At 36.6% G+C, this 22857-nt stretch overlaps 3 protein-coding genes across 5 annotated transcripts in view; 1 reads left to right on the forward strand and 2 right to left on the reverse strand.

The window, feature by feature from the left end:
• Positions 1–5686, reverse strand: part of LOC5569212 (double-stranded RNA-binding protein Staufen homolog 2) — an 84451-nt gene extending 78765 nt beyond the window's left edge. The window contains exon 1 of one of the 2 annotated variants that reach the window (XM_021840915.1): positions 5392–5686. The gene's annotated coding sequence lies outside the window, so the exon portion shown is untranslated. The remainder of the gene's footprint in view (positions 1–5391) is intronic. The other variant, XM_021840916.1, reaches the window with a different exon arrangement.
• A 9095-nt stretch (positions 5687–14781) lies between these two features.
• On the reverse strand, positions 14782–19851 carry LOC110675578. 2 transcript variants are annotated; one of them, XR_002499612.1, is made up of 3 exons: positions 19742–19851; positions 15043–15263; positions 14782–14982 (listed from the first exon to the last, which is right to left on the reverse strand). XR_002499612.1 is itself a non-coding variant. In XM_021840917.1 (3 exons), exons 1-3 carry the CDS (start codon positions 19614–19616, stop codon positions 14805–14807), a joined length of 441 nt encoding a protein of 146 aa, XP_021696609.1. In that variant the 5' UTR covers positions 19617–19678; the 3' UTR covers positions 14782–14804. The 2 variants fall into 2 exon arrangements, 1 of the variants encoding a protein (XP_021696609.1); XM_021840917.1 differs by lacking the exon at positions 19742–19851 and adding an exon at positions 19575–19678.
• On the forward strand, positions 19743–21863 carry LOC5569211 (uncharacterized aarF domain-containing protein kinase 5). Its single transcript, XM_001658334.2, has 3 exons — positions 19743–20801; positions 20914–21596; positions 21653–21863. The coding sequence occupies exons 1-3, from the start codon at positions 19929–19931 to the stop codon at positions 21759–21761; spliced, it is 1665 nt and encodes a 554-aa protein (XP_001658384.1). The 5' UTR covers positions 19743–19928; the 3' UTR covers positions 21762–21863.
• Positions 21864–22857: the final 994 nt, after the last annotated feature.

Genomic DNA, 22857 nt, shown 5'->3' on the forward strand with positions numbered 1-22857 from the left:
CGACCATTGCACTATGGGCCAGGGACGCAATCTGGCGGGACATAATTAATAACTCGGTAACGAAGCCTTTCCGGTATTTGGTGTCTTCGGCAAAGTTTTTTTTATAGCAACGAGGACAATCTACTGACATAAACGGATAGTTCGTAAATCGTCCGCATAGGTGGCGCCACAATCTAACTTTTTACTGTGACGTTCTAGAGACTTGACATGTTCGGCAAAGTTGTTCATTTAGATAAAATAAACAACTCTCTCGAAGACATCAAAATTCCACAGCCTACTGTTTTCGAGTTATTGGCATAATGCATTGGAAGCAAATCTGGTCATACTGAATATGTGTAACCATTTTATGTCTAGTTTAAGAACCCCGTTTTTTGGTTTAAAAAGGTCAAGTTTAACAATTAGTAAATAATCATTATTCGAAATTTCATTATTTCCTTATATCACTGTTTCAGTAAATTAAAACTGTTGTAGGTAAATTTTAATCATTTTGAACGTATAGATACTATTTTAGATTTTGTTCAGTAGCTCATACATACTTTATGCATATACGATCCTATGAACACATTCGAAACATATTGAAATTTTACCAAGAATCACTCGTGGAATAGAAGGTGTACACTACATTTCCGACCGCGGATCTGGATTGGCCATCGGTATCCAAATCCTCGTGGAATATGGAAGTGCAACTAATTCCCTGTACAAAACCGTTAAAGTTTTGAAAATTGGTCTATTGAGTCAAAAGATATGAGTAAAACAGTGCAACAAAATCGTCCACGCCTTTTAAGGGTTACCTTTTTAAGGTAATCCGCATGAAATTCCTCGAGTTCCCCTGAAGGATTTCTTCTCCTGGAGTTTACGAGGTTTCAAAGAAAGAGATCCTGTAGAAAATCTTGACGAAGTTCCAGAATAAATGTTTAATTTGATCTGCGATGTTCACTTTCGATGAAAACTAGTAGAAAGCAAATCGAAATAAATACATTTTCATAGAAATTGCCGGAAAAATATTTTTCACGGTATGTTGAGCACCTATTGAAATAATTTGCAAGGAGAATTCTTGGAGCGGGATAATAGGTTACAATCTTCTGGAAAGGTTATTATCAAACTCCAAATAAGGTTTTGATTGAAACTACGGAATTTTCTTGGCAGATTCTTCTTGACATTGTTAGCTGATTCGTAACGAGATTTTTAGTACTCATTGTTTTAAAATCATCGTAAGATTGCTGGCGGGATCTTTGGTGGATTGTTTAAGAGATTTTCGTGCATTTCTCGGCAGATTCTTGACTCTTCAAAGATCTCTGTTAGCGAGTTTCTAGCGAGATACTTGGCAAAAACCTTAGCCAATGTTACTCATGTTCTACACTGAGGAAACGGAACGTATTAGGTACACAAAATTTTGTTATGGATCAACGACATAAGAAGAATTTTGTTTTTCAATTTGGAAATCCTATAAAAATCCATAACAGCCTTATGAAGTAATACTCATAACATAAACAGATATAATTTCATAAGAAACTCTTTTTGGGTAATCATACGAATAGGTCATTGGCTTCCATAAGACAATCTAAAGGAGTCAGATTTTCGTAACAATTTCATACGAAAATCTTATAAATTACAAGGATTGTTAATAACATAATATTCATGATAAAGAATCATAAGCATGCGTCTGACAATGATTAGTAACACTTGGCAAAACAGTCGTCTTCCTATCAAAAATCATGTAAGAATTTCATACGAATTCCTAATGGAATAACGGAGATGAACCAGCCATAGGGCCCTTAATAAAAATAACAATAATAATAACTAATGGAATAAAGGCATAAGAAGCAGCTAATGAGACCCACAAGAAAAACTTGTGAACTTCCATATAAAAGAGTGTAATATCATAAGACACTCTTATGAAGAAGCATAGACATCAAGTATGAAATTCTTCAGGAGCATTACTTCCGTTAAACGCATATTTGTCCCGCGGTCCTTAAAATTTGCTTATGACATGGGACAAGTAGGTGTAGAAGGGCAGATTATGTATTCAGAGAATCGCTCTTTTAATTTAAGAAAAGAAAGATATTCATAAGTTCTCTAATGATGACGATAAGAAATTCTTGTGTGCGCTTTTTTCTGAGAATTCCTGACAAGATTCTGTGAATTCACGAAGGATATTTTTTGGATTTTTGTCTAAATAATTGCTGAATAGTGGTCTAATAGACAATCATAGAATAAATTTGATTTTGTATTCAAAATAACTAGGTAGGGTGCCGGTGCCAATAGTGGATTACCTAAGCAAACAATACATAACATATAATAAATAACATAGTCTTTAGGCATCAATCAAAAGATTTCAAATTTTACCAAAAGAGAAAAATAAAAAAAGAGTACCGTAAAACGGGGTATCTTTGATAGTGCGGGACCCACCACATAATAAAGGAAATAACATATTTTCTGTTAATTAGTTAGGGAAACAAATGCAAAAGTAAAGAATATTAGTATGACACTTCATGTCTGAGCTAGTTTCATTTGAATCGAGAACATTTCAACATTAATTTTTTGAGCATAACATCGCTTGAGCCACTATTGGCTAGTTGCGCTAGTGCTCCAGTAGTAGTTTAAGATTTTTCTATTGGAGTAGCCATTAAAACATTTCGAATGAAGCATAAATATCTGGTACTTTTCTTTAATTCTATGCATCTATTCAAATAACTGCTTCCATCAGTTGATCCTTTACTGGAGCACGACGGCAACTACTGGTTGAAGGAAGCTAAATGTTCACGAAAACCTTATTATTTAGGTACCATCAGTGCACCAGTATCCGCTCATGCCCCTATTTCCGCTCACTAGTGTAAACGTTGACTTTTTGTGTCAAAAACCAATATTTTTCGCACGGTTATATTGTAGCAATATTAAAAACTTTCAAATGAAGTCGTCTGACATTATTTTCTTTTTGATAAGATGGAAAAATTAAATTTGGCAAATCGACTAAGCTATAGACGATCGCATTTCGTGTTTTATTTGATAGTTCAATCAAATACTGCAATAAGTACCTATAGGCATTCTTTGAAAAACGCTGGAAGCATTTTCGGGAGAACTGGCAGAAGAATCTCTATAAGAATTTCTGATGGGATCTCTGTAGGAGTCCCTGAAAGTATGAAACTAAGATAATTCCTGAAGCGTTTCCTCCAAGAATCTGAGTAGAAATTCTGGAAGAATCAGTTGAATAGACGCGTAATAGTCTTTGAAGGTGTCTCTGGAGCCTGTTAGAATTTTCCATCAGAATTCATTGCAAGCAGAACTTGCTAGAGCAGTGGTTCTCAACCTTTTTGGTGTTGCGACTCTCTTTGAAGCTTTACAAACCTCTCGAGGACCCCTAAAGATGAATGTTCTGGAAATTAACCAAATGCAATAATTATGCTATGATCCTTTGGAGGAGTCTTCTAATAATTGAGCCAGGAATGTAGATTTCATGGTCTTGAAGCATTTTTTAAGAGTATGACAAGGAACCTCCATAAACAATAATGACAAAATCCTACAAAAAAAAAATAATGCTGGCCAAGTAGGATAAACCATTCGGGCACCTTCATCATTCACTAAAACTTTGCAGTAAATCGCAGTCTGTAAAAAACAAATTGAGACAACAACGATTCACTTTGTTATGGTGATTTTTTCTCGAACGAAACTTTTCCATTAAATTGTTACGGCTATCTACCTATCTCAAGCGGTATTCTGTATTCTATCCTGTGTTCTTGGTACCTTTTACTTGTTTCTAATGTCTTTTCTGTACTATAAATACAAAAAGTCGAAGGCACACAGAAGAGAGACTTCCCAGATTGTGGACTGATTAACATATTATTTTATTCTTTTTTTGAAAAATATATAAAAAACAACCCATTTTTGCCCAAATACGAGCTCTATAGCTCTATAGCGTGAAACGAAAGTGCAAAGAATAAGATACATTCCTCAACATTCCAAATCCCGCTAGCTTATCGACAAAAATATTCCCAGGAATCAATCATCAGAAATCATCACCTCTGGATACTCTGCATTGAATATTTCAAGAGACTTGCTTATGGGCTTCTATGAAGCCGATCCTCTGCTGTGGGGAAAAATTGTCAAAAATTTCGCCAGGAAATCTTCGAAAGCTAGGAAGCAGAAATCTACCGAATATTGCTGCGACAAATATCGATCGAAAATTTTACTTCAAAACCTAATGATATATTCACAAGGCTTTCGCGAATGGTTTTTGTAAAAGCGGTAAAAAATCTTGCTTTGTTCAATCCTTCCAATAACCACCAAAGTTCTGAGAAATGTTTGAAAGATTTTGACATAAAGCTGGCAAAATCTGCCAAGAATTAAACTTTTTTAAGATCACATTGAATTGAATTAGAACGGATCCGCGTTTAGTAATTATCTCTGGCTTGCTACTTTAAACCCATAGAATGACATTGAAGGAAATTTCCCAGTATTATGACAGTATTTAGTATTTTTTTCATTTAAACTTAACGTAAGCCTGTCGGTTATACCGTATAGACAGTCGGAAGAATCAAAAAAGGTTGCGGCTTAAAAATATTTGAAAAACGCAAAATTTACAACTGGTTGTATATATTAGTAACAGATTCCTCACATTTATTCATTATTCATGAGAAACAACACTTATTCTCAATGGCTTCGTGGACCCTCTGAGAGCTCGTCACAGTCCCCTAGGGGTCCGCGAACCACCGGTTGAAAAACCCTGTTCTAGAGACTTTTTAGAGACTTGCATAGAAATAGAGACCAAGTCTCCCAAATGAAACTTACGAACATCCCTGAAAATTATGTCTCGGAAAATTTCTAGAATACCGAATGAAAATTTTATGTTTTTGACTGCTGATTTTTAATTTAAGTGGGAATTTTAATTGCAAAAAATTAAAAAAAGAGCGATAGTTAATGGCGATTAGATGAAAATTATTTAATATGAAAGAAACTAATAGGTAAATGAATCTCATTAGAGTCTTTTGACATGAAATGCTAGAATTCGCATGATTCTCAAGAGTCATTCTAACAGGAAAGCAACCTAAACAGAAAACCCTCCATATGAAGAGAAGGGAGAAAACCAACCGGTCCACCGTCTAGGGCACGATGCCGCCGAATGTGATGACTGGAATCATGACACACCAACAAATACCGAGAGGAGGAGACGGATAATGACCACGGTGCAATGATAATCAACCCCTCGAGACTTCTCACGGCGAGAGCCATTTTGCGTCTCTTGTTCTGGAATGCGTAACAAATTTTCTAGACGGCGAATGAATATTGTGCAATCAACTGGAGAAGCTGCTATAGCTTGTGACCGTGGCTCAGCTGACCACCAAATAAGCGATTCCCGGAAAGACATATGGAATCTTCCGGACGAAAATCTCTTACCTTTGTCGCGACCTTTTCCTTTCTCGCAAATACAAACACTTTCTTTCCCGTGTCACAAATCGGATTTCACTTCAACGCACTTTCTTTTTAACACATCACATTTCGCGCAAAACACACAATCATATTTCCATTTATTCCGGCATATTCGATATATTTGAAAAATAAAACACAGGAGAATCGTCGGCAAACAGTAAAGAAATTTTCTACTAATCTAAAAAATACACGAGACGGACTCAGCAGTGGATTAATCCGCTGATGGCGTTTTTTCGCTAAGCACTAAAATAAAATCCATTCCGGCGGGGTCACGGTGCGAAAGGTGACGTGGAAGATGACATGCATGTGTGTTGGTACGTAACGAACATTGTGTAGTGACGTATTAGTTGCCAATGGTCTGCGGGGAGAAAGCTTCTACGCGTATGGATGTAATTCACACAACTAACCATCTTGTTCCTCACCTGACCATTACACCAAATTCTGGACTTTGACAGATGTTTTTCAGGAGCTTTGCAGCTGATTACCGTCGGATTCGAGCAGCCGGAGGGACGGAGTACCAGAGTTGAATTCAGGTTAGGAGAACAAGCTTTGGTTAGTCGAGTAGCTTTTCGTTAAAATAGAGTTGAGTTTAGTTTTCAAAATATCTTCCAATGCTCTTTCAGCTGTCCTAATGAGATAATAAGATTTGTTCGGAAAAAGAGGGATAAAATAGCAAGTCGAATTTTCCCATAATGAAAAGTAACCGCATTATCAGTCCCACTACAGCTTTCTGCATCGTGCAACACAATAATTAATCGTGTATTGATGATTTTTTTTTTTTCATAAACATATCATAGGGCCCATTCACAAATTTCATAACACTGAAGGGGGTGGGTGGGTGTCTTGCAAATGTTACAGCTCATACAAAATTTGTAAAATATTCATACGAAAAGCGTTATGAGGGGGTGGGTGGGTATCAAAAATGACCATTTTTGGCGTTATGATATTTGCGAATAAACCCATAGTGAAAAGCAAATTGTGAAAGTTTAATTGATATTGGAACATGTTCCAATCCTCTGGAATTTTTGGAATATTCTGATAGAAAACGAGTTTGGAAATTCACAGCCCATTTTTTCAATGCCTTCTTTTTACAGATGGGACTGATTTGCGCTTCACGGTGGTATATCCGCGTGAAATTTACTATATGAATCGTTTCGCAGTAAGACTTACCATGTTTCTGGTTATGATGTTTAGTTGTACTGTAAATTCAATTTAGTTGTTTTATTTTATTTTGTTTGGGTTTTTTTTATTCCGCCATCTTTTGCAAAGCAATCATACGACTAATAGCACGTTGATTTAGCAAAATAAATTCTTAATCAATAATCAAACGTTGAATACTGCGCCATGGAAAGCCAAAAAAGCTTTTTTGGTAACGTTGACAGCTCTGACCGATCCGGAAAATCAACGCAGAACGGAATGCAATGCCAAATGTTGCCTCGAACGACCGCCCTCGAAGTGGAATCGATCAAGGGTGGAGAGTGGCTGTCAAATGGGAGTAAAATTGAAAAGCCGCCAACCTAAGTCCAGAACCAGTTTTAAGGCTTAACGCAGAAAAGTGAAAATTATTATTCGTAAAATTACAGGTAATCAATGCGCTTGAAAGATATTGTTTGCAAGCAGTTATTTGCGACGTGCTACTGCAGTGCGATGATGGAATTTTAATCAGCAAATTCTGCTAAATTCCCAAAATAGATGTTTTCGAGGAAATTGATTACGCCTTTACCATTGTTTGGACGTTATATTGTATGGTTGTTTACATTTTAGAACCAGCGACACGTCGGGGTAGCAATAAAGAGCCGCCAGTACCATCCTTGGAACCGATCCGTTAAGAGTAGGGGAACATGGTCCAAGACGCACTGATGGGGTAAAATGGCTCACCTCATTAAATCATTCCTAGAACGTTTCAATTTGTATTCTTTGCCAAACGTTTACCCAAAAGTTTCCGCCACAACCCTTGGACATAAACTCATAGATTTTTCCTTTGTTTTCCGGTAAAATTCGAACAGATACCACCCAACACAGCAACACTCTTTAGAATCAGCTGCCTACGTCTTTTACTTCTCTGTTTCGTTATTCGATCAGGGGATGACAAACAAATATTGAGCAAACAGCTAGCACAAGAAACGTCCGCACTTTCATTCGTTCGCGGCTAATTCGAAATGGTGTTAATCATTCTAGCCAAACCGGTTCCGTGTACGCAGTGCCGTAGGGTACGGTAGGTCAGGTTGGAACCCGCCAAGGACGCCAGCCTTTGGAGGGCGCTAACATGTCACCTCGCTATACTGTAACCCTGTAACCGTTCGGTTCCAAGATTAACTTGTTGGCTCTACCACAAGGTTTATTCCTTCTCTTTCCATAATGAGACATTTTCAAATGTTGAACTTTCACACTCAGTGGTCGACGATAATGTCACGAGTGAGTGCGTGTTCCCATTTCATAACCGTACCAAGCAGACAAGATGTGATATACATTCGAGCAGTTTGAGTTCGGGCAAAATAAACACAGCTCTGTTAGCGTTGTTTTCACACACAGAGGGTGCTGAATGTAACAGGATGTGCAAACATGAAAGCATAAAACATAGATGTCAGTTTCAAAATTATGAGAAACGGCATTCTATATAAGAAGCCGGTTTGTAGAAATCCGCTCTCTTTTATCAAATAGTGATCCCCAAAGGGAGTAGAGTGCGCGCGTGTTAATAGTATATTTAATGATGATAGTTTTTTCTCTAATGGTGAAGTTCCTTTTAATTCTGTGTTGTTTCTTTTCTTAAAGGTTATTGTAAAATGGTATTCGTTTAAGCAGTAAATGTTAGTCGATAGAAAAATGTGTTAGTAAAAATAGTATGGAAGAGCATGGATTAAAAACCAGTTAGTATGGTTAGTATTGTAGTGTCTAAAATCTAACCTAAAATAATAATCAATTAAAATTATAGTGAAACTAGCTACGAACAGTGATACAAACAAATAACGAATACAACAAACAAGCAAAAACAATAGAAAAAGTTAATTATCAGTGAAACAGTGGAAAAGTAGAGGTTAGTTAGTGACGTCGCAGGGTGCTAATTCTTGGTGTCCAGGTCCACGTCAAGGGACCTTTTTCTTTGTACTTTATTCCAAGATCGTCAGTGCAGTGCCGTCGATGTGCCTTCCGGGAAGATCAAGCCAGCTTCCATTGCCCCGGTTCCGTTGACGTAGACGCTGATGTGACCGTTGAGAAGTGCTACAACCCGAGTGCGTGCCGCCATTGTCTTTGGCCGCCAAGAATAGCGTCACCGGCGTCGGCCATCGCGATCCTGCCACCCTCCTCCCGGATAAAAAATACAATACAAAAACAATACAACGTATTGAAACAGTACCATTCAATATATTGGAAATACAATACAGTATATTGTAAAATGACAATACAATTACAGTACAATATATTGTTTTGAACAGTTCACTGTATGGTATATGAGATTTTTGCAATATAATGTATGGGTGGTTAAGTATCGTAACAATACAAATATAGATATTTTCTCATACAAACATTTTGAAAATACAATACGATATATTGTTCATGTATTGTCTTGATAAGCAATTCGTGTATTGTTGTACAATACAAAAACAATTCAACGAACTGTATCATGGTTGCATCCCAAGTAACACCAAATACATCTTTTTGTGCAGCATTAACGATATATTGTTATATTGAAGCTCTATTTGAGTATTATATAGCATCTTGTGTTATATTTGAGCTATAGTACAGTATTCGAAAAACATGTCATGCAAAATCATGAATTTGAAATAAAACAAACGGTCAAGGTATTATTAAAGCTTCACGAGCGTTAATATAACCTTTTTAAGATATAAACCGCACATGTTTACGTTATCAAAACGTATGCGCTAAAAAAGTATTTTGAACTAGTTTTCAATAACATTATAACACCATGAAGATGCATTAACATCAGGCAAGTTGTTCATATTGACCCGGGCCTTTCTTACCCGCTCCCGTATGACGATCAAAGTATTGAATCTTAATGTTTAAGGTGACAAAAAGACAATTTTCAGCTGGTATAAACTTTACAAACCATTTTACACCTATCAAAGTGGAGGCTATCTAAGCACTTCGCACGACTTTTCCACACTTTTACAATCAGACATACGATGCCACAAAAATTTGATGAAAATTAAAAAAAAAGCTTTCACCGGGTCTCGAACACGTGACCTTTGGATTCAGAAGTCAACACCTTATCACTACACCACCAAGTAATGCATAGTGGAGCCGAGATTGTTCACCAATATAAATGCAGCCATTCTATACAGTAGCACATGCTCTGTTATTCTTTGAAGTCCATGGTCATCACAGCTAAGCTACAGCGATTGCAATCAATGCTATTCGAGATTGACATATGATGTGTTACAAGAGTATTAAAATCCTATTGAAAAACATCTTGTGGTGAAATACAGTCATTGTAAGGTTTGATGATTACAAGTTGCCTCACAACGTTCAATCAAACAAACATATGTTTCTGATGCGTATTGAATACGTTGATTATACAAGTATATGACTTCATTACCTTTCTTGAAAATGAGATGCTAAGTAAAACGTCAGTATACCAACTATACTATATATTGGCTATAGCCAACTTGATGGTTTGAGATGTATGCATGTTATATTTACGTCTTAAATACGTTGTTCAAACAAACTATACAAGCGCTTCAGTTGCCACGTGGCACGTACGAATGCAAAGTAAAAATTTGCCGGGGGCAACATTGACGGTCCAAAAAATTGCCACGGCACAGTATATAAAGTCGTTTGATTTATGCTTTCCGAATGTTATTTTGAGAAGTGAGCGCAATAAACACATTGTGATTATCCACAAGTAGTGTGTTATTCAGGGTAGTTCGATTGATATTAATGTGGATGTTACTTAGTAACATGATTTTCATAGAAAGTTTAGAATATTAAATCGACAAACATCCGAACATTTTTTGACGGCACTGCAGGCTTCGTGAGGAAGACGCCATATTGTGTTACTGACATTGGGAATTGATCCGCTGAAAAATTCTATGATGGCACACAGATTATAAGGATAGTTTGTTTTGTTTTTCCATTCCATTGAGGCGCATGAATTTACAATTAATAAAATTGTGCATTTCACAATAAATCTGGAGCCGCACACAGTTTGAGCACACTATTGGGAATCAACAGAAGAAAAGTTAATAATCACCATAAGCAATTCGTGAAGAGAAAACATTCGCTTTCATTATTTTGATTTTGTTTTGAACTGATGCTATCAAAACAAAAATAGATGTAATTTGTAAAACAATACATCATCTTAGCTTCAATATAACAAGTAAGTATTAGTGATGCTATGTAATACATCTTTAACACATAATTGTATGTTCTAATGATGTATTGGGAAACATCTTCTATGACATGAAAGATGTTTTATAAGCCGCCATTTTTGCGCTGTTTCGGTGATATAAGTGTACAAAATAAAGTTATCCATATTCACCACAAAACATACCAATTTGTATGAATCAAGTATTTTATTCATTTATAAAACAAGTTGTGTTACTTGGGATTCGTCGTTACAGCTAATGTCAAGTGACTTCTAAAAAACTACTTATTTTTACTTTTTGAATATTTTTCACACAACATTTCTTGCTTTCTGAACTTGTTTTGTTTATTTCTTTCAGCAAAGCTACATAGAAAAAAACAACAGTTGTTTTACGCGAAAATAGGAATTTGACCAAAATTGTAAGGTATAAAACCAATTGAAAACAATACAGTGTTCTGTTACAATATATTATATTGTTTTTGAATTGTATATCCATACAAGAATAATGTTGCTTCGACATTCAATAACAATACGCTGTATTATATCCAATACGTTATATTGTACATTAATGGTTTATTCCATTCACTGAATGATACGTTTTTATCCGGGCTACCATCCACCAATCCACCAACACCATCAACAAAACTCCGGATCCGTGAGAACACCTAAAAGCTAAGTACCCAATATGTGACGTCACAAATAAATTGTTGTAAAATGTTGAAGCCTCAGGTGTAGCTAAATCCATAGAGAGACCAGCCCTGAATTCTAAAGGCTTTTCACCAAGTTCTCTTTGTGTCGTTCTTCCGGTTCAAAATGAACCATCAAGCCTTGTCCTTTGTTGATCACTAAGCATATTTCATTCGCTCCTTCTATTGTTATCAGAGAGCGAAGAGCAAAACAACCCAAAAACCAAACCTTAGCACGTTAACTCAAATGTGAGTTAGAGGCATAATACTGAAAGGTAAGTGATTTAATCTGCCGTTTGGGTGAAATTAACTTAGCCAGTAGGTATTTTTTCGCATGGATGCAAACGGAAACCACTTTTTCACTACTAACACAAAATATGGTTAACGCACAAATCCCCTGAATTGAGTAGAATGAACTCACTTTTGAGAAGTAGATTAAAAACGTGTTTTTTTCTCTTATAAGCAAGTGAATTCAACAAATCAAATCAAGCACCATCCCACTGAGTTTTCACAAAATCCAGAAAGAAATTCACAGAATCTTTCACAGGGTTCTTTGAGTACGGTATCACAAAAAATCACATGATGCAAGGTGAGTCTCGGGCGGATTTCTTTTGTAAACTTTTAACATATTATTGAAAAAATCTCAAACTTTGAAAAAAAAAAATTAACCGATCTTAAATCACAATATTTTACAATATTATATTTGAAATCCAACTAGATGTTTTTTAATGTAGTTTGTAATGCTTTCTTTATCAGAGGTCAAACTATATTATAACGTTCAACAAATACTTTAAATCCTTAAAGAATGTAAACCAATTTTAAAATTAAAATAATTAACTCTGCTTATGTTTTCATTACTGTATGACATGTATTTGTTGATTATATATGATTAAATTGAATGGTTTTGGTGCTTGTTTGTAAACATTAAAATTCTATACTTTAATATTCAAGTTGTCGAACATATAGATTTATTTACCAGTTTTGAGTTGAAGAAATTTGTGTACGGCTGGTAGAAGCTCTTTTTCTAGAGACTTGGTGTCTATTTTAGAGCAAGTCTCTAAAAGGTCTATATTTTAATGGAAGGTCTCTATCCATTCTATTCAAAATCTCGCATACTCTGAGATAACGCCCTAAAAGCCATTGGTAGCCACGTGTGTAGCTCGTTGTTTCTGAGCAAATGAAAGAATAAGCATCCAAACCAACATAACGGGCAGGTAGATAATGATCCTTTCTTCCCCATAGCATTGTGAAATAACATGAAAATCCATTCATATGCTCAGAAACAATGAGCTACACACATGGTTACCAATGGCTTTTAGGGCGAGATCAGAAGTTATGCGAGAAATGGTCTTAAAAGTCTCATTGTTCCTTATTCTGATTTCAGTTAATTCTTTTGCAAAATTCTACAGACTCGAGAGAAAAAATACAAAGACTATAAAGCGACTATTTAGTAGGTTCTTCAGGAATTTCTTCTCCCATGTCTTGAGGAAAAATACCAAGAAATCTTCTAGTGATTTGTCCAGAGATTTCATCTGGAATACATTCAGGGACTCATACAGGGATCACTCTAGAAATATCAATTCTCTCAAAAATTCATTCAGAAGTTTTCAAAGATGCTTAGAGGATTTTCTACAAAAATTTCTCAACGATACTACCTCCAGTAATTTTTTCAGGAATTACTTCGATTTTTTTTCAAAAGGTTTAGTTTCTCCAGATGTTTTTTCACCAATTTTTTAAATGAATTCTCTAGTTGTTACTCTATGAGATCTCACAATGATTATTGAATGTGTTCTAAATGTGGAGGATATACTAAGGAAATTGATGGAAGAATGACCAGATTAAATCTTGTAAAATTTAGGACTTTCTTGAAATATGTACAAAAGATTTTTTTTAATCTTTTAGGTAATTTCTATAGTTTGAGAAAAAAATCCAGTTTACACTCTTGAGATATCCGAAACAAAATTATTGGAGGAATTCCTTAGGAAAATTCTTGGAGGAATTTATCGGGAAATAATCACTTGAAGAACTCCTGAAGAAATCTTCGTAATAATCTATTAATGTTTTGGAAAATACCTAAATTCTCACAAAATTTCTAAAGAAAATCATTAAGAAATATATACAGTAATACCCCTGACCTGAATCTATGATGAAGAATCAAACTCTTATTTTCTGGTTCCTATAAGCTTACATTTTGTATTTCTGCATCTGTTTTGTTCATTTTCGGTCTCTTTTTGTTTCCTATTTGGTCTCTTTTTGTTCTATTTTTCAAGCTAAAGCAGACACCTCTTCAAGTTCCTTGTAGTGTGATCGATAGAGTAATTTAAAAATAAAAAATCTTTCTCAATCCTCTTATTTATCGTAAAATTATCGAAATTACCTTAATCTCTCAATTCACATGATGTGATTCCAAAAAACTATGTACTATTGCATTGATTCTAATTATACGTAAAAGTTTAGCCATGAATACATTTTCCCTAAAATTTTAGGGGTCCCTAAAATGTGGGGGCCCGGGGGCCATGGCCCCCTCGCCCCCCATAAATGCGGCCCTGGATGCTATGATCAGTTATTTCCGCAGATGCGTCGCATTAGTAATAATTTTCTCATGAATTTCAAAGTATTTTTTTGGTTATCTTTAACCCTCTCTTTCCCATGGTAGCACAGGTGATCCACCGATTTTCAACGAACGTGGGCTAAACCGAATTGGTACGAGTAGCTCAATAACAATTGAAATAAATTTATACACTCATTTGTCTTATCGAAATAAGTGACCTAAGGGTCAAACTATTGAAAAACAATCAACTAACTATTGAAAACTATTGTGGTTTTCAATAATATAGCTTATTTGGAACAACTTTCGTTCAAGCACTTTTTTTAGAAACACCATTTTGATAGTCGAACAAAGCTGTGGGAAAGAAAGGGTTAATAGTTCTCAAGAAGAGCTGTCTTGTACTTTTACTATTTTTAAGTCTGAACATAATATTCTTGCGGATTTCAATAATAATTTCATATAGTAGTCGTCCTAGCATTTAAAATAGAATCTTTAATTGTAAATGATTAGTATTTCAAATACCCATGCTGTTGAAGAGGGGCTTTCCTTAGCCGAGTGGTTAGAGTCCACGGCTACTAAACAAAACCATGCCGAAGGAGTCGTAATGGAAATTTCCTTGACTTCCCTGGGCATAGAGTATCATCGTACCTGCCACAAGATATACGAATGCGAAAATGGCAAGTTTGACAAAGAAAGCTCTCAGTTAATAAATGTGGAAGTGCTCATAAGAACACTAAGCTGAGAAGCAGGCTCTGTCCCAGTGAGGACGTAATGCCAAGAAGAATAATAAGAAGAAGAACTCACTGGATGTGTACGCATTGCGCTATACTATTTCAAATAACAGCCTCATATAATCTACCATCCCAGCAGTGATCAACATAAACCCATGGACTTTCCTTTGGAAAAACTCCACTTGTGCGTCGGAGTATACGGTCCTTTTGCATATCTGCCGCATCCAATAGAGTGAATGCAATTTCACGGGAAACACAGTAGGGTACAAGCTGAAATTGAATAAATCAGTAAATAAATAAACAAGATTGAAACATGAGATGGAACCAAACCTATCGATCTGATGCTGCCAAAATCCAAGGTAAACCAAAATCCCACACAGCGCGTAAGCAATCGGAAGTAACATGATCGTAATAATGACAACACTTAGGGCAAGTTTGACCAGCGCCGGAAGCGGCTTCGCACTCCACACATCCAGCCATACGAAAAGGATGTCCTGTAGGAAAGGTTTGGCCAGGAAGAGAATTTTCTGATGCCATTTTCCATAGTGCCACTGCAAGTAAATGGATTTTTATATTGGGTAAAAGTAACAATTACGGTTATAGTACTAATTATGGCAACGGTGGGCATAAAAAGAGATAAGGAGTGTATCGAAAAGTAGTTGCAAACATTCAAAACAGTCTCAAAAATATTGGGTTGAACCCACAAACATTTTTTTGATCAGAAGTACTTAACAATGTATTTAAAAATTATTATGTGGTGATATTGTTTCAATAAAGTGGCAATTTGTATGATAATTTTTGAAATTACTAACAGATGTCGATGAAAATCTTGCACACCTCTGAAAAAATTTATTTGTTGAAAAATGTGTTAAATTTTAAGAAAAAATGATTTTTGTTTATGCTTATATATTCTGTGCCACAACTCTTATGACATAGTGCAAACATTATATTGAAATATACATCAACAAGCATTTGAGAGCAAATACAAAAATCGAAAAAAGTCGATTTTTAAGGACCCCGTTTTTCTATTTTTTCTTTTTACACGTTAATGGTAATATCGAATGATTGGAACAAATAAAAAAAATGTTTTTTGATTGGAAAAGTTTCTTTGCATTTTTAGTAAGTAAAGTAAGCAAAATATGGTACTCCATATCATAACCGCTGTATATGACAGAGCTTCAAAAGTTGATTATACAAAAGTGACTTTCAAAAACCGACTTTATCCAGCTTTTTACGCTTGCTTGCTATAAACTTTGATTCACCCTCTTCTGACATTTCATGCCAACACTATAATTTTAATGACTGAGTCGTAGTAAGCTTTGCGAGTAATCATTAATATTATGTTGACAAGGTAACATCAATTTTTTTCATGTTGTTGTTAGTTTGATTTGCGAGAAAATTGATAATCATTTCTATTTTCTTATTACCTACGAACTAATGGTTCTTATATTTTAGGTTTTGTGGAAGCATGTGAGAGGAATTGGCTTCAATAATGTCTGTACAATGATTGCTGTTGATATAAGTATTGCGAATGAGCTACCGATGGAAGTAAGAAAATGGTACCGGGACGGTTTTGTTACAAACGTTTAGCTATTTCACACTATTGAACGAATTTAGTGCCTGTGTAGTGTACAACAGAGAATGTGAAATATTTTTACTAAATTATACAGCCTTTGGTGAATCCGTGACTATTCCTGCCAGTTTTTTTAAGAACTCTTGTGCTCTAAATGTTACGATGATTCTTTCATTGAGACGTACCATGAGCCAATAAAATACCCCTCTATCCCATCCTGCATCCTCCTGCCATGGACAGTTCTTCGGTATGTTCCAAATCGTTCCCAACAAACATTTTTTGCTGAATAAAAGTTGAACAAATTTCTCTCAAGCTCATTTCAGCTTAATAAACTGTAATTCAGCTTCCATTGTTACTTGGGTTATACCGTTGGTTATACATTGAGTAGTACATAACCAACAAAGACGTAGAAAAATTTACGATCATCAAAGATTTTTTTTTTTTCTTGCATACTTTTGACATCGCATTCTGACGATATTTCAATAAAAAATTCACCAAAACGGCTCTATGTTCTCAACTGAGACTCAAACGTAGTAGAATCCCCACCACGTAGAGAAAATCAACTATTTAATGAGGCCGTTTTTCTAGAATTGAAAACACATTGGAGCACACTGCTCATTTCCATAAACTTTACGTGATTAATGTACGGTTTTTAAAGGAACATAACTCGGCCGGAACTAAGTATCTAAATTTTGTTCCGAAGAGTTACCCAAAAATGGAGTGCAAAATATTATGAGCCGTAATTGAAGCTTCAATTCATGTTCATTAGTAGAAGTAAATTTTTCCTCTTGAAGAGTGAAAGGTCCTTCCTTGCCGGTTGCCTAAAATGGTATGAAAAGATTAAAGTTACTGAATATCAATGATTAATTTTGATTTAGTTTCTTCGAAATACAAAAGGTTGAACTCCAAAACAAATGCAGTGAAAATTTTTGACATCTCGATCAACAATTTAAAACATTGCCTACTGAGATCATGCTATAAAATGTGTGGGCAAGACATGTCAAAATCTAATCACCCCTTGCAGTTTTATAGCCTGCGTAAAAAGCTGGATTCCAATAATTGAGCTTTCTTAAAGCAAAAATTTATTTTTTTTGAAATCCGTTTTACATGCAGTGTGAAGTAGACATATATTCCGATAGAATAAGCTTTTCATCCTATTTTGTTTGATATAAATTTTGTTCAATACGAATCATCGAATCTTCAAAAGACACTTCAAAAATGTAATTTTGTGCACCTTGTTGTATTTATATTAAAACTGCATATAATTCAATATTTTTTTAGTTTCTTCAAAATTTGATGACATTATGAAGATTTGCGTGAAAAAAGCTTTTAAAAAGATGAACTATGCTCTAAGATATAACGTTTTGAATGTTTGCGACTACTTTTCGATACACTCCTTATATCTTAAAAGGAAAATAACCACCATCGTTCTACAAATTTTCAAAACCAGTTTTTTTGCTCAAAATTGAAGCAATGTTGAAAAAATTCTATCATTGCATTGTAAAATTGAACGAAAAAACTGGTTTTCAATATTTGATGATTGCTGATGATTGAATGATGGATTCTTGAGCCTTGAATGAATGAAAACCCGAATTTAGTACTAGGGTAGATGTACCAATTATGGATGCAATATGTCAGCAGTATGGATAAAAATCAAATTATAACCGCGTTTCTAAAACGTAAGCATGACTCGTTGATGTTAATCACTAGTTTGAAGCCTTGCGAAACAGTTGATTTCAACAGTTTTAGTACTAACTTGACTTTAAGCTTCTAAAACATGGTTTTAAAATGCGTTGTCTTTGTACTAATTATGGCAATAGCGTTCCTAGCATTCGACATAAAAGTGTACCAATTATGGACTATCGAATATTTGCACGAAATTCACTCAAACGCCATCCAGAGCAAATGATAATGCAACGCTAATAAGTAATGAAGTGATTGTTCGTAAAATTTCCCAAAAACTTTGTGTTAAATAAAGGTTAAATCAATTTATTGCAATGGGTTCATGGGAGCAAATGAATTTTTGAAAAGGACTCGAAATGTAGTGAAAATGCTTATTATGATACAAAACAGCATTAATGAACTCACATTACCATTCCAGTGCATTATTTTAGTGAAAAAAGAGGGAAAGTTCAAAAATCGAGTGTCGCTGAAAACCCCTCTCTACCATGAAATTAGCATCTTCCGCTTGCGAACGTTTTCGAACGTGTGATTGAAAAATCTTAGGAATTGTATACAAAACATGAAGAAAATGCCTTACCGAACCGTCCCGTCGTGGAAGTCACCCGTAAAATAGCTTTACTTCATTTATTTCACTGATCAAAAAATGTAAACAAACCGCCTCCAGAGTATTGCCATAATTGGGCTCTCATACACTTCTTGTACCAGTTATCGACATAGTAGAAATAACACGATTTCCAACTTAAAGCAATAGATTTGATTGCTCACTAGCTAAATTTATTCATTTGTTCTCACTAGGCAACATACATTTATCGGCTGAAGCAGTTTTTCTGGATGAGAACATACATTTCGTAACGGTTGTTCTTTAGCAAACTGCTAAGAAGGTGACATATGTGTGAGGCAAAATTTTCAAATTATTATTTTTCGAAGCTTATTGCACGAATGGTCTCATTAAGGTTTAGTTACGATCAAATACAAATAGGTTTATCATTCCTGTGAATATTTGCCGTTATATTCTAGTGAAACAATAAGAAAAATCTCTTTTTGTTCGCACTATTGCCATAATTGGTGCTATAGCCATAATTGGTACTTCTACCCTATACCATTTAATTCCACTTGAGTTTGTATCCTTTGACAGATACGCGTATTTCGACCTCAACTCTAAGGTCGTCTTCAGTAGATATATCTTATAGTTCAACTAGAATGGAACGGCCAACATTCAAAGGAATGATTGAACTCTTTGTGAAAACGCTCCAGACTCACGCATCTAGAGAGCAAATCTGTAGCTCGATTTGAAAAGGTCGTAAGTAACATTTTTGACTATCTGAGATAACTTTCCATGAAGTTTATCAAACTAAATTGAATTGAGAATTTTTTGGAAGAATTCAAACAACTAAATAGGTTGGAAATTAATTGAAAAATTTCGTTTTATTCTTAATCTGTTAGAACATATGGTACTGTTACAATAAAATTTAATGAATTTTAATAATATGTTTTTCATCAGTGAATCCATAATTAAGGAAGGAATAACAAAGGAAGATGTACCATTATCCATAATTGGTACATCTTCCTTTGATAGGAAATGTTTCTCAAGAGTAAAAAATCTCACCATCACGTAGAGGTTTTTTCGATTGCTCCTCCAAATGGGCATCCCTAGCGACAGGTAACACGAACTTCGATCCGAGCTGCTCGAATCCCTTCGGCTTGTGTTCGGCCTTCGCGAATGCACTTTTTTCGCGAATATCAGCTGACTGTTTACCAACACAAAATATTTACCTCCAGCTGTCAATTTCGGCGCCGCCGGTGGTAAATTTTCGCGAACGTGGAATTATTTTTATCAGTTTTCTTCAGTTAGTTAATTCTGCCTGCAAAGCGGGATGAAGACGATACGGTGGAATAATTTAGACGAAGAATTTCGGATTATTTGGTGAGTTAATTGCTCTGAAAGTGCACTTTGATCGCGATGCTTGCCATTCGATTGGCGTTCGCCGCAAAACACCGGCCTACTGTGCCCTGCCTGCGACGAGGTGTTGCATCCAAAGCAGTGCCTACTGGTGCGCACCGGAAATGGAGCGCGGGAAAGGTTCTACTGGGAACGACCGGAAGTCTACTTCTGGGCGCAATTGCATACGATGGGGCTGTGAACGAGTTTGAAACTGTTTACGGCGCGGAACGCTTCCTGCGATCTTTCGGGATTGGGGTCAGCATATCGGTGGATTATAGCTGGAGCCTGTGGGGATTAGAGGAAAGCGATCCCAACTATGAAGAGGTCATATCCGGAGTTCATCAACGCGCGGCGGACAGAATTCTGAATGGGTGTCTCACCAACGGAGGGTTGTACATCAAGATGGGCCAAGGAGTGGCCGCCATGAATCACATCATCCCCAAGGAGTACATCCGGACGCTGAAGAAGCTTGAGGACCAATGCCTGCCCCGAAAGCCCGGCGAGGTGAGGAAGCTGTTCGAGCAGGACTTCGGCAAACCACCGGAAGAAGTGTTCCAGACGTTCGACTACGAACCGATCGCGGCGGCCAGTTTGGCACAGGTCTTTCGAGGAACCACCAAGGAAGGCCAACAGGTGGCCATCAAAGTCCAGTATGCGGACTTGAGGAAGCGCTTCAACGCCGATTTGAGGACGATTCTCTTTCTTCAGGATATGATTGCTCTGATACACAAGAGCTACAACTTCGGATGGATCGTGCGGGATCTCCAAGGAACGCTGCGAGAAGAGCTGGACTTCATCCACGAGGGACGGAACGCGGAACGCTGCGCCGAAGATCTGCGGAAGCATGACTCCGTCTATGTGCCGAAGGTGCTGTGGGATTATACTAATCAGGTAAAATATGGACTAACTCTGAAGGGGTCTCTGAAGTTCCTATTTTAAGGACGCTCAGTCGCTACCAGTCAAAAAATTCTTTCCATAAATTATAATTTTGTATCTTCCGCAGCGCGTACTCACGGCGGAATTCATCGACGGTTGCAAAATCAACGACACCGACAGGCTCAAGCACCTCAAAATCAACCTCGCAAAGCTGGACGTCGCCCTGTTTCGAGCATTCGCCGATCAAATCTTCCGAACGGGTTTCGTCCACGCCGATCCCCATCCAGGAAACGTCTTCGTGCGGAAAGACCCCGCTTCCGGACGACCCCAGTTGGTCCTGCTGGATCACGGTCTGTACGGGAATCTAACTCCGGAGGTCCGGTCCAACCTGTGCCGCTTTTGGGAGGCTATCGTCCTCAAGGACCACTCCGAAATGGCGAAATTCGCCCGGGCGCTGAACGTCCAAGACTATCGGACTTTTGCAGAAATTTTACTGCAACGGCCTCTGGAGCTGAAGGGGTCCAAACTGACGACGCGACTGTCGGAAGAGGACCTGGCCTACATGACGCTCCAGGCCAAGGAACACTTCGACAAGGTGATGCAAACGCTGCGCAGTATGCCACGAAATCTTATTTTTGTGTTGCGGAATTTAAACACGATTCGGGCGATCGCGCGGGAGCATGGGGATCCGGTGGATCGACCAAAGGTCATGGCCCGGTGTGCTTTGGCCGCGCTGAGACAGTACAGCGTGGGGTTTAGAGGCTATTTCCGATCGATTTTTCGGAGGATCAACTTCGAGTATCAGCTGTGGTAAGTGTTGAAAGAAGTTTTGAAGTTTGGTGTTTAATCGATTATTCTCATTTTAGGAAATTCTCCTTCCAATTTTGGCTAGTGAGTTCGTATTTGAGGCTGTTGACCCGACTAGGGCGATCGCCCGACACGGCGCATCTTCTGGACGTGCAGGTGGATGTGTAGGACACAACTATAGACACTTTTTTATAGAACTGATGACTGTACCAAATTTCAGCGTTTTTAAAGACTTAAAGTTTAGAATAAATGATATATTAAGACGCTTAAGGGAATAATTTTGATTTTTATTTCTTATTATACTTTAACTAACTGTCCACTGTTTCCAATGATATGAAAGAAACGAATATTTTTTCAAATGTCTTTGTGATACTGATCGGGAAGCCTTTGACTACAATTGGGTTTATTCTACGAGTCAAGGGCAACAATGGTAAACTAATATCAATTAATTGATGCGTTTTCAAGCCATTTCGTGACATACAAACACCACTCCATTTCTATTTATATCGATTTAGAGAATTATAAGAACAATCTCACCAAATTCGTCCAAGAAGGCGTTGATATTGTCATCATCATGGAAGCGTATATCCTTACCATTAATCATCGCCAGGCCACGTGTCAGTTGCGCGAATGTGCCACAACACACAATTTCTTGTTCAGTTTTCATTTTACCTTCGAATTCAAGTTGCCGGACCTACCAAAGCCAATCTATGAACACTACCGAGAAGCAATTCAAATCACAAAACAAATCATTATTAGACAATGATCCCTATTCTAGTTTATGTTCGAATGCTCTTTTGCTCGAAAACCGTTTTGCATTCCTGTTTACGCCAGCAAAATCAAGTGGGCCGTGGATTCGAACGAATAGGATTCGATCGAAAGTTGGATCCGCCGTAAACAAGAATTATTAGATAATAGATAATTAGATAATAATTATTATATTATTTTCCTATTTTCAATTGGACAGCGTTTTATATCTTGTAAAAAAATCTACTAATAAACTATCTACTCTACTAATTTACATCTTTAATTAGAAGCACTTCACAAAACCACAATTTTCTTCTGCTTCAATATTTCATCAAATCGAAAATAACGCGGAATCAGTGGCGCAACCAAGGGGGGGTTTTGGGGGTTAAATCCCCCCCAGAGCCAGAAAAAAAATATAATAATTACCAAATATATTTTTGAAATTCAACACTACACATCGTACAACTAAGAACAACGAAGAAGTAATTAAGTTTGGTTTGAATTAAAATTGTGAAAT

This window comes from Aedes aegypti, chromosome 2 (genome assembly GCF_002204515.2).
Source record: "Aedes aegypti strain LVP_AGWG chromosome 2, AaegL5.0 Primary Assembly, whole genome shotgun sequence".
NCBI lineage: Eukaryota > Metazoa > Arthropoda > Insecta > Diptera > Culicidae > Aedes > Aedes aegypti.

Coding starts and splice junctions, on each gene's coding strand:
- LOC110675578 (XM_021840917.1), bottom strand. CDS start 19,616: ATGCCCATTTGGAGGAGCAATCGAAAAAACCTCTACGTGATG. Junction 15,264..19,574: donor GAAAAAACCTCTACGTGATG/GTGAGATTTTTT, acceptor ATTTACTTGCAG/TGGCACTATGGAAAATGGCA. Junction 14,983..15,042: donor TGGCAGCATCAGATCGATAG/GTTTGGTTCCAT, acceptor ATTCAATTTCAG/CTTGTACCCTACTGTGTTTC.
- LOC5569211 (XM_001658334.2), top strand. CDS start 19,929: ATGCTTGCCATTCGATTGGCGTTCGCCGCAAAACACCGGCCTACTGTG. Junction 20,802..20,913: donor TGTGGGATTATACTAATCAG/GTAAAATATGGA, acceptor TATCTTCCGCAG/CGCGTACTCACGGCGGAATT. Junction 21,597..21,652: donor AACTTCGAGTATCAGCTGTG/GTAAGTGTTGAA, acceptor TTCTCATTTTAG/GAAATTCTCCTTCCAATTTT.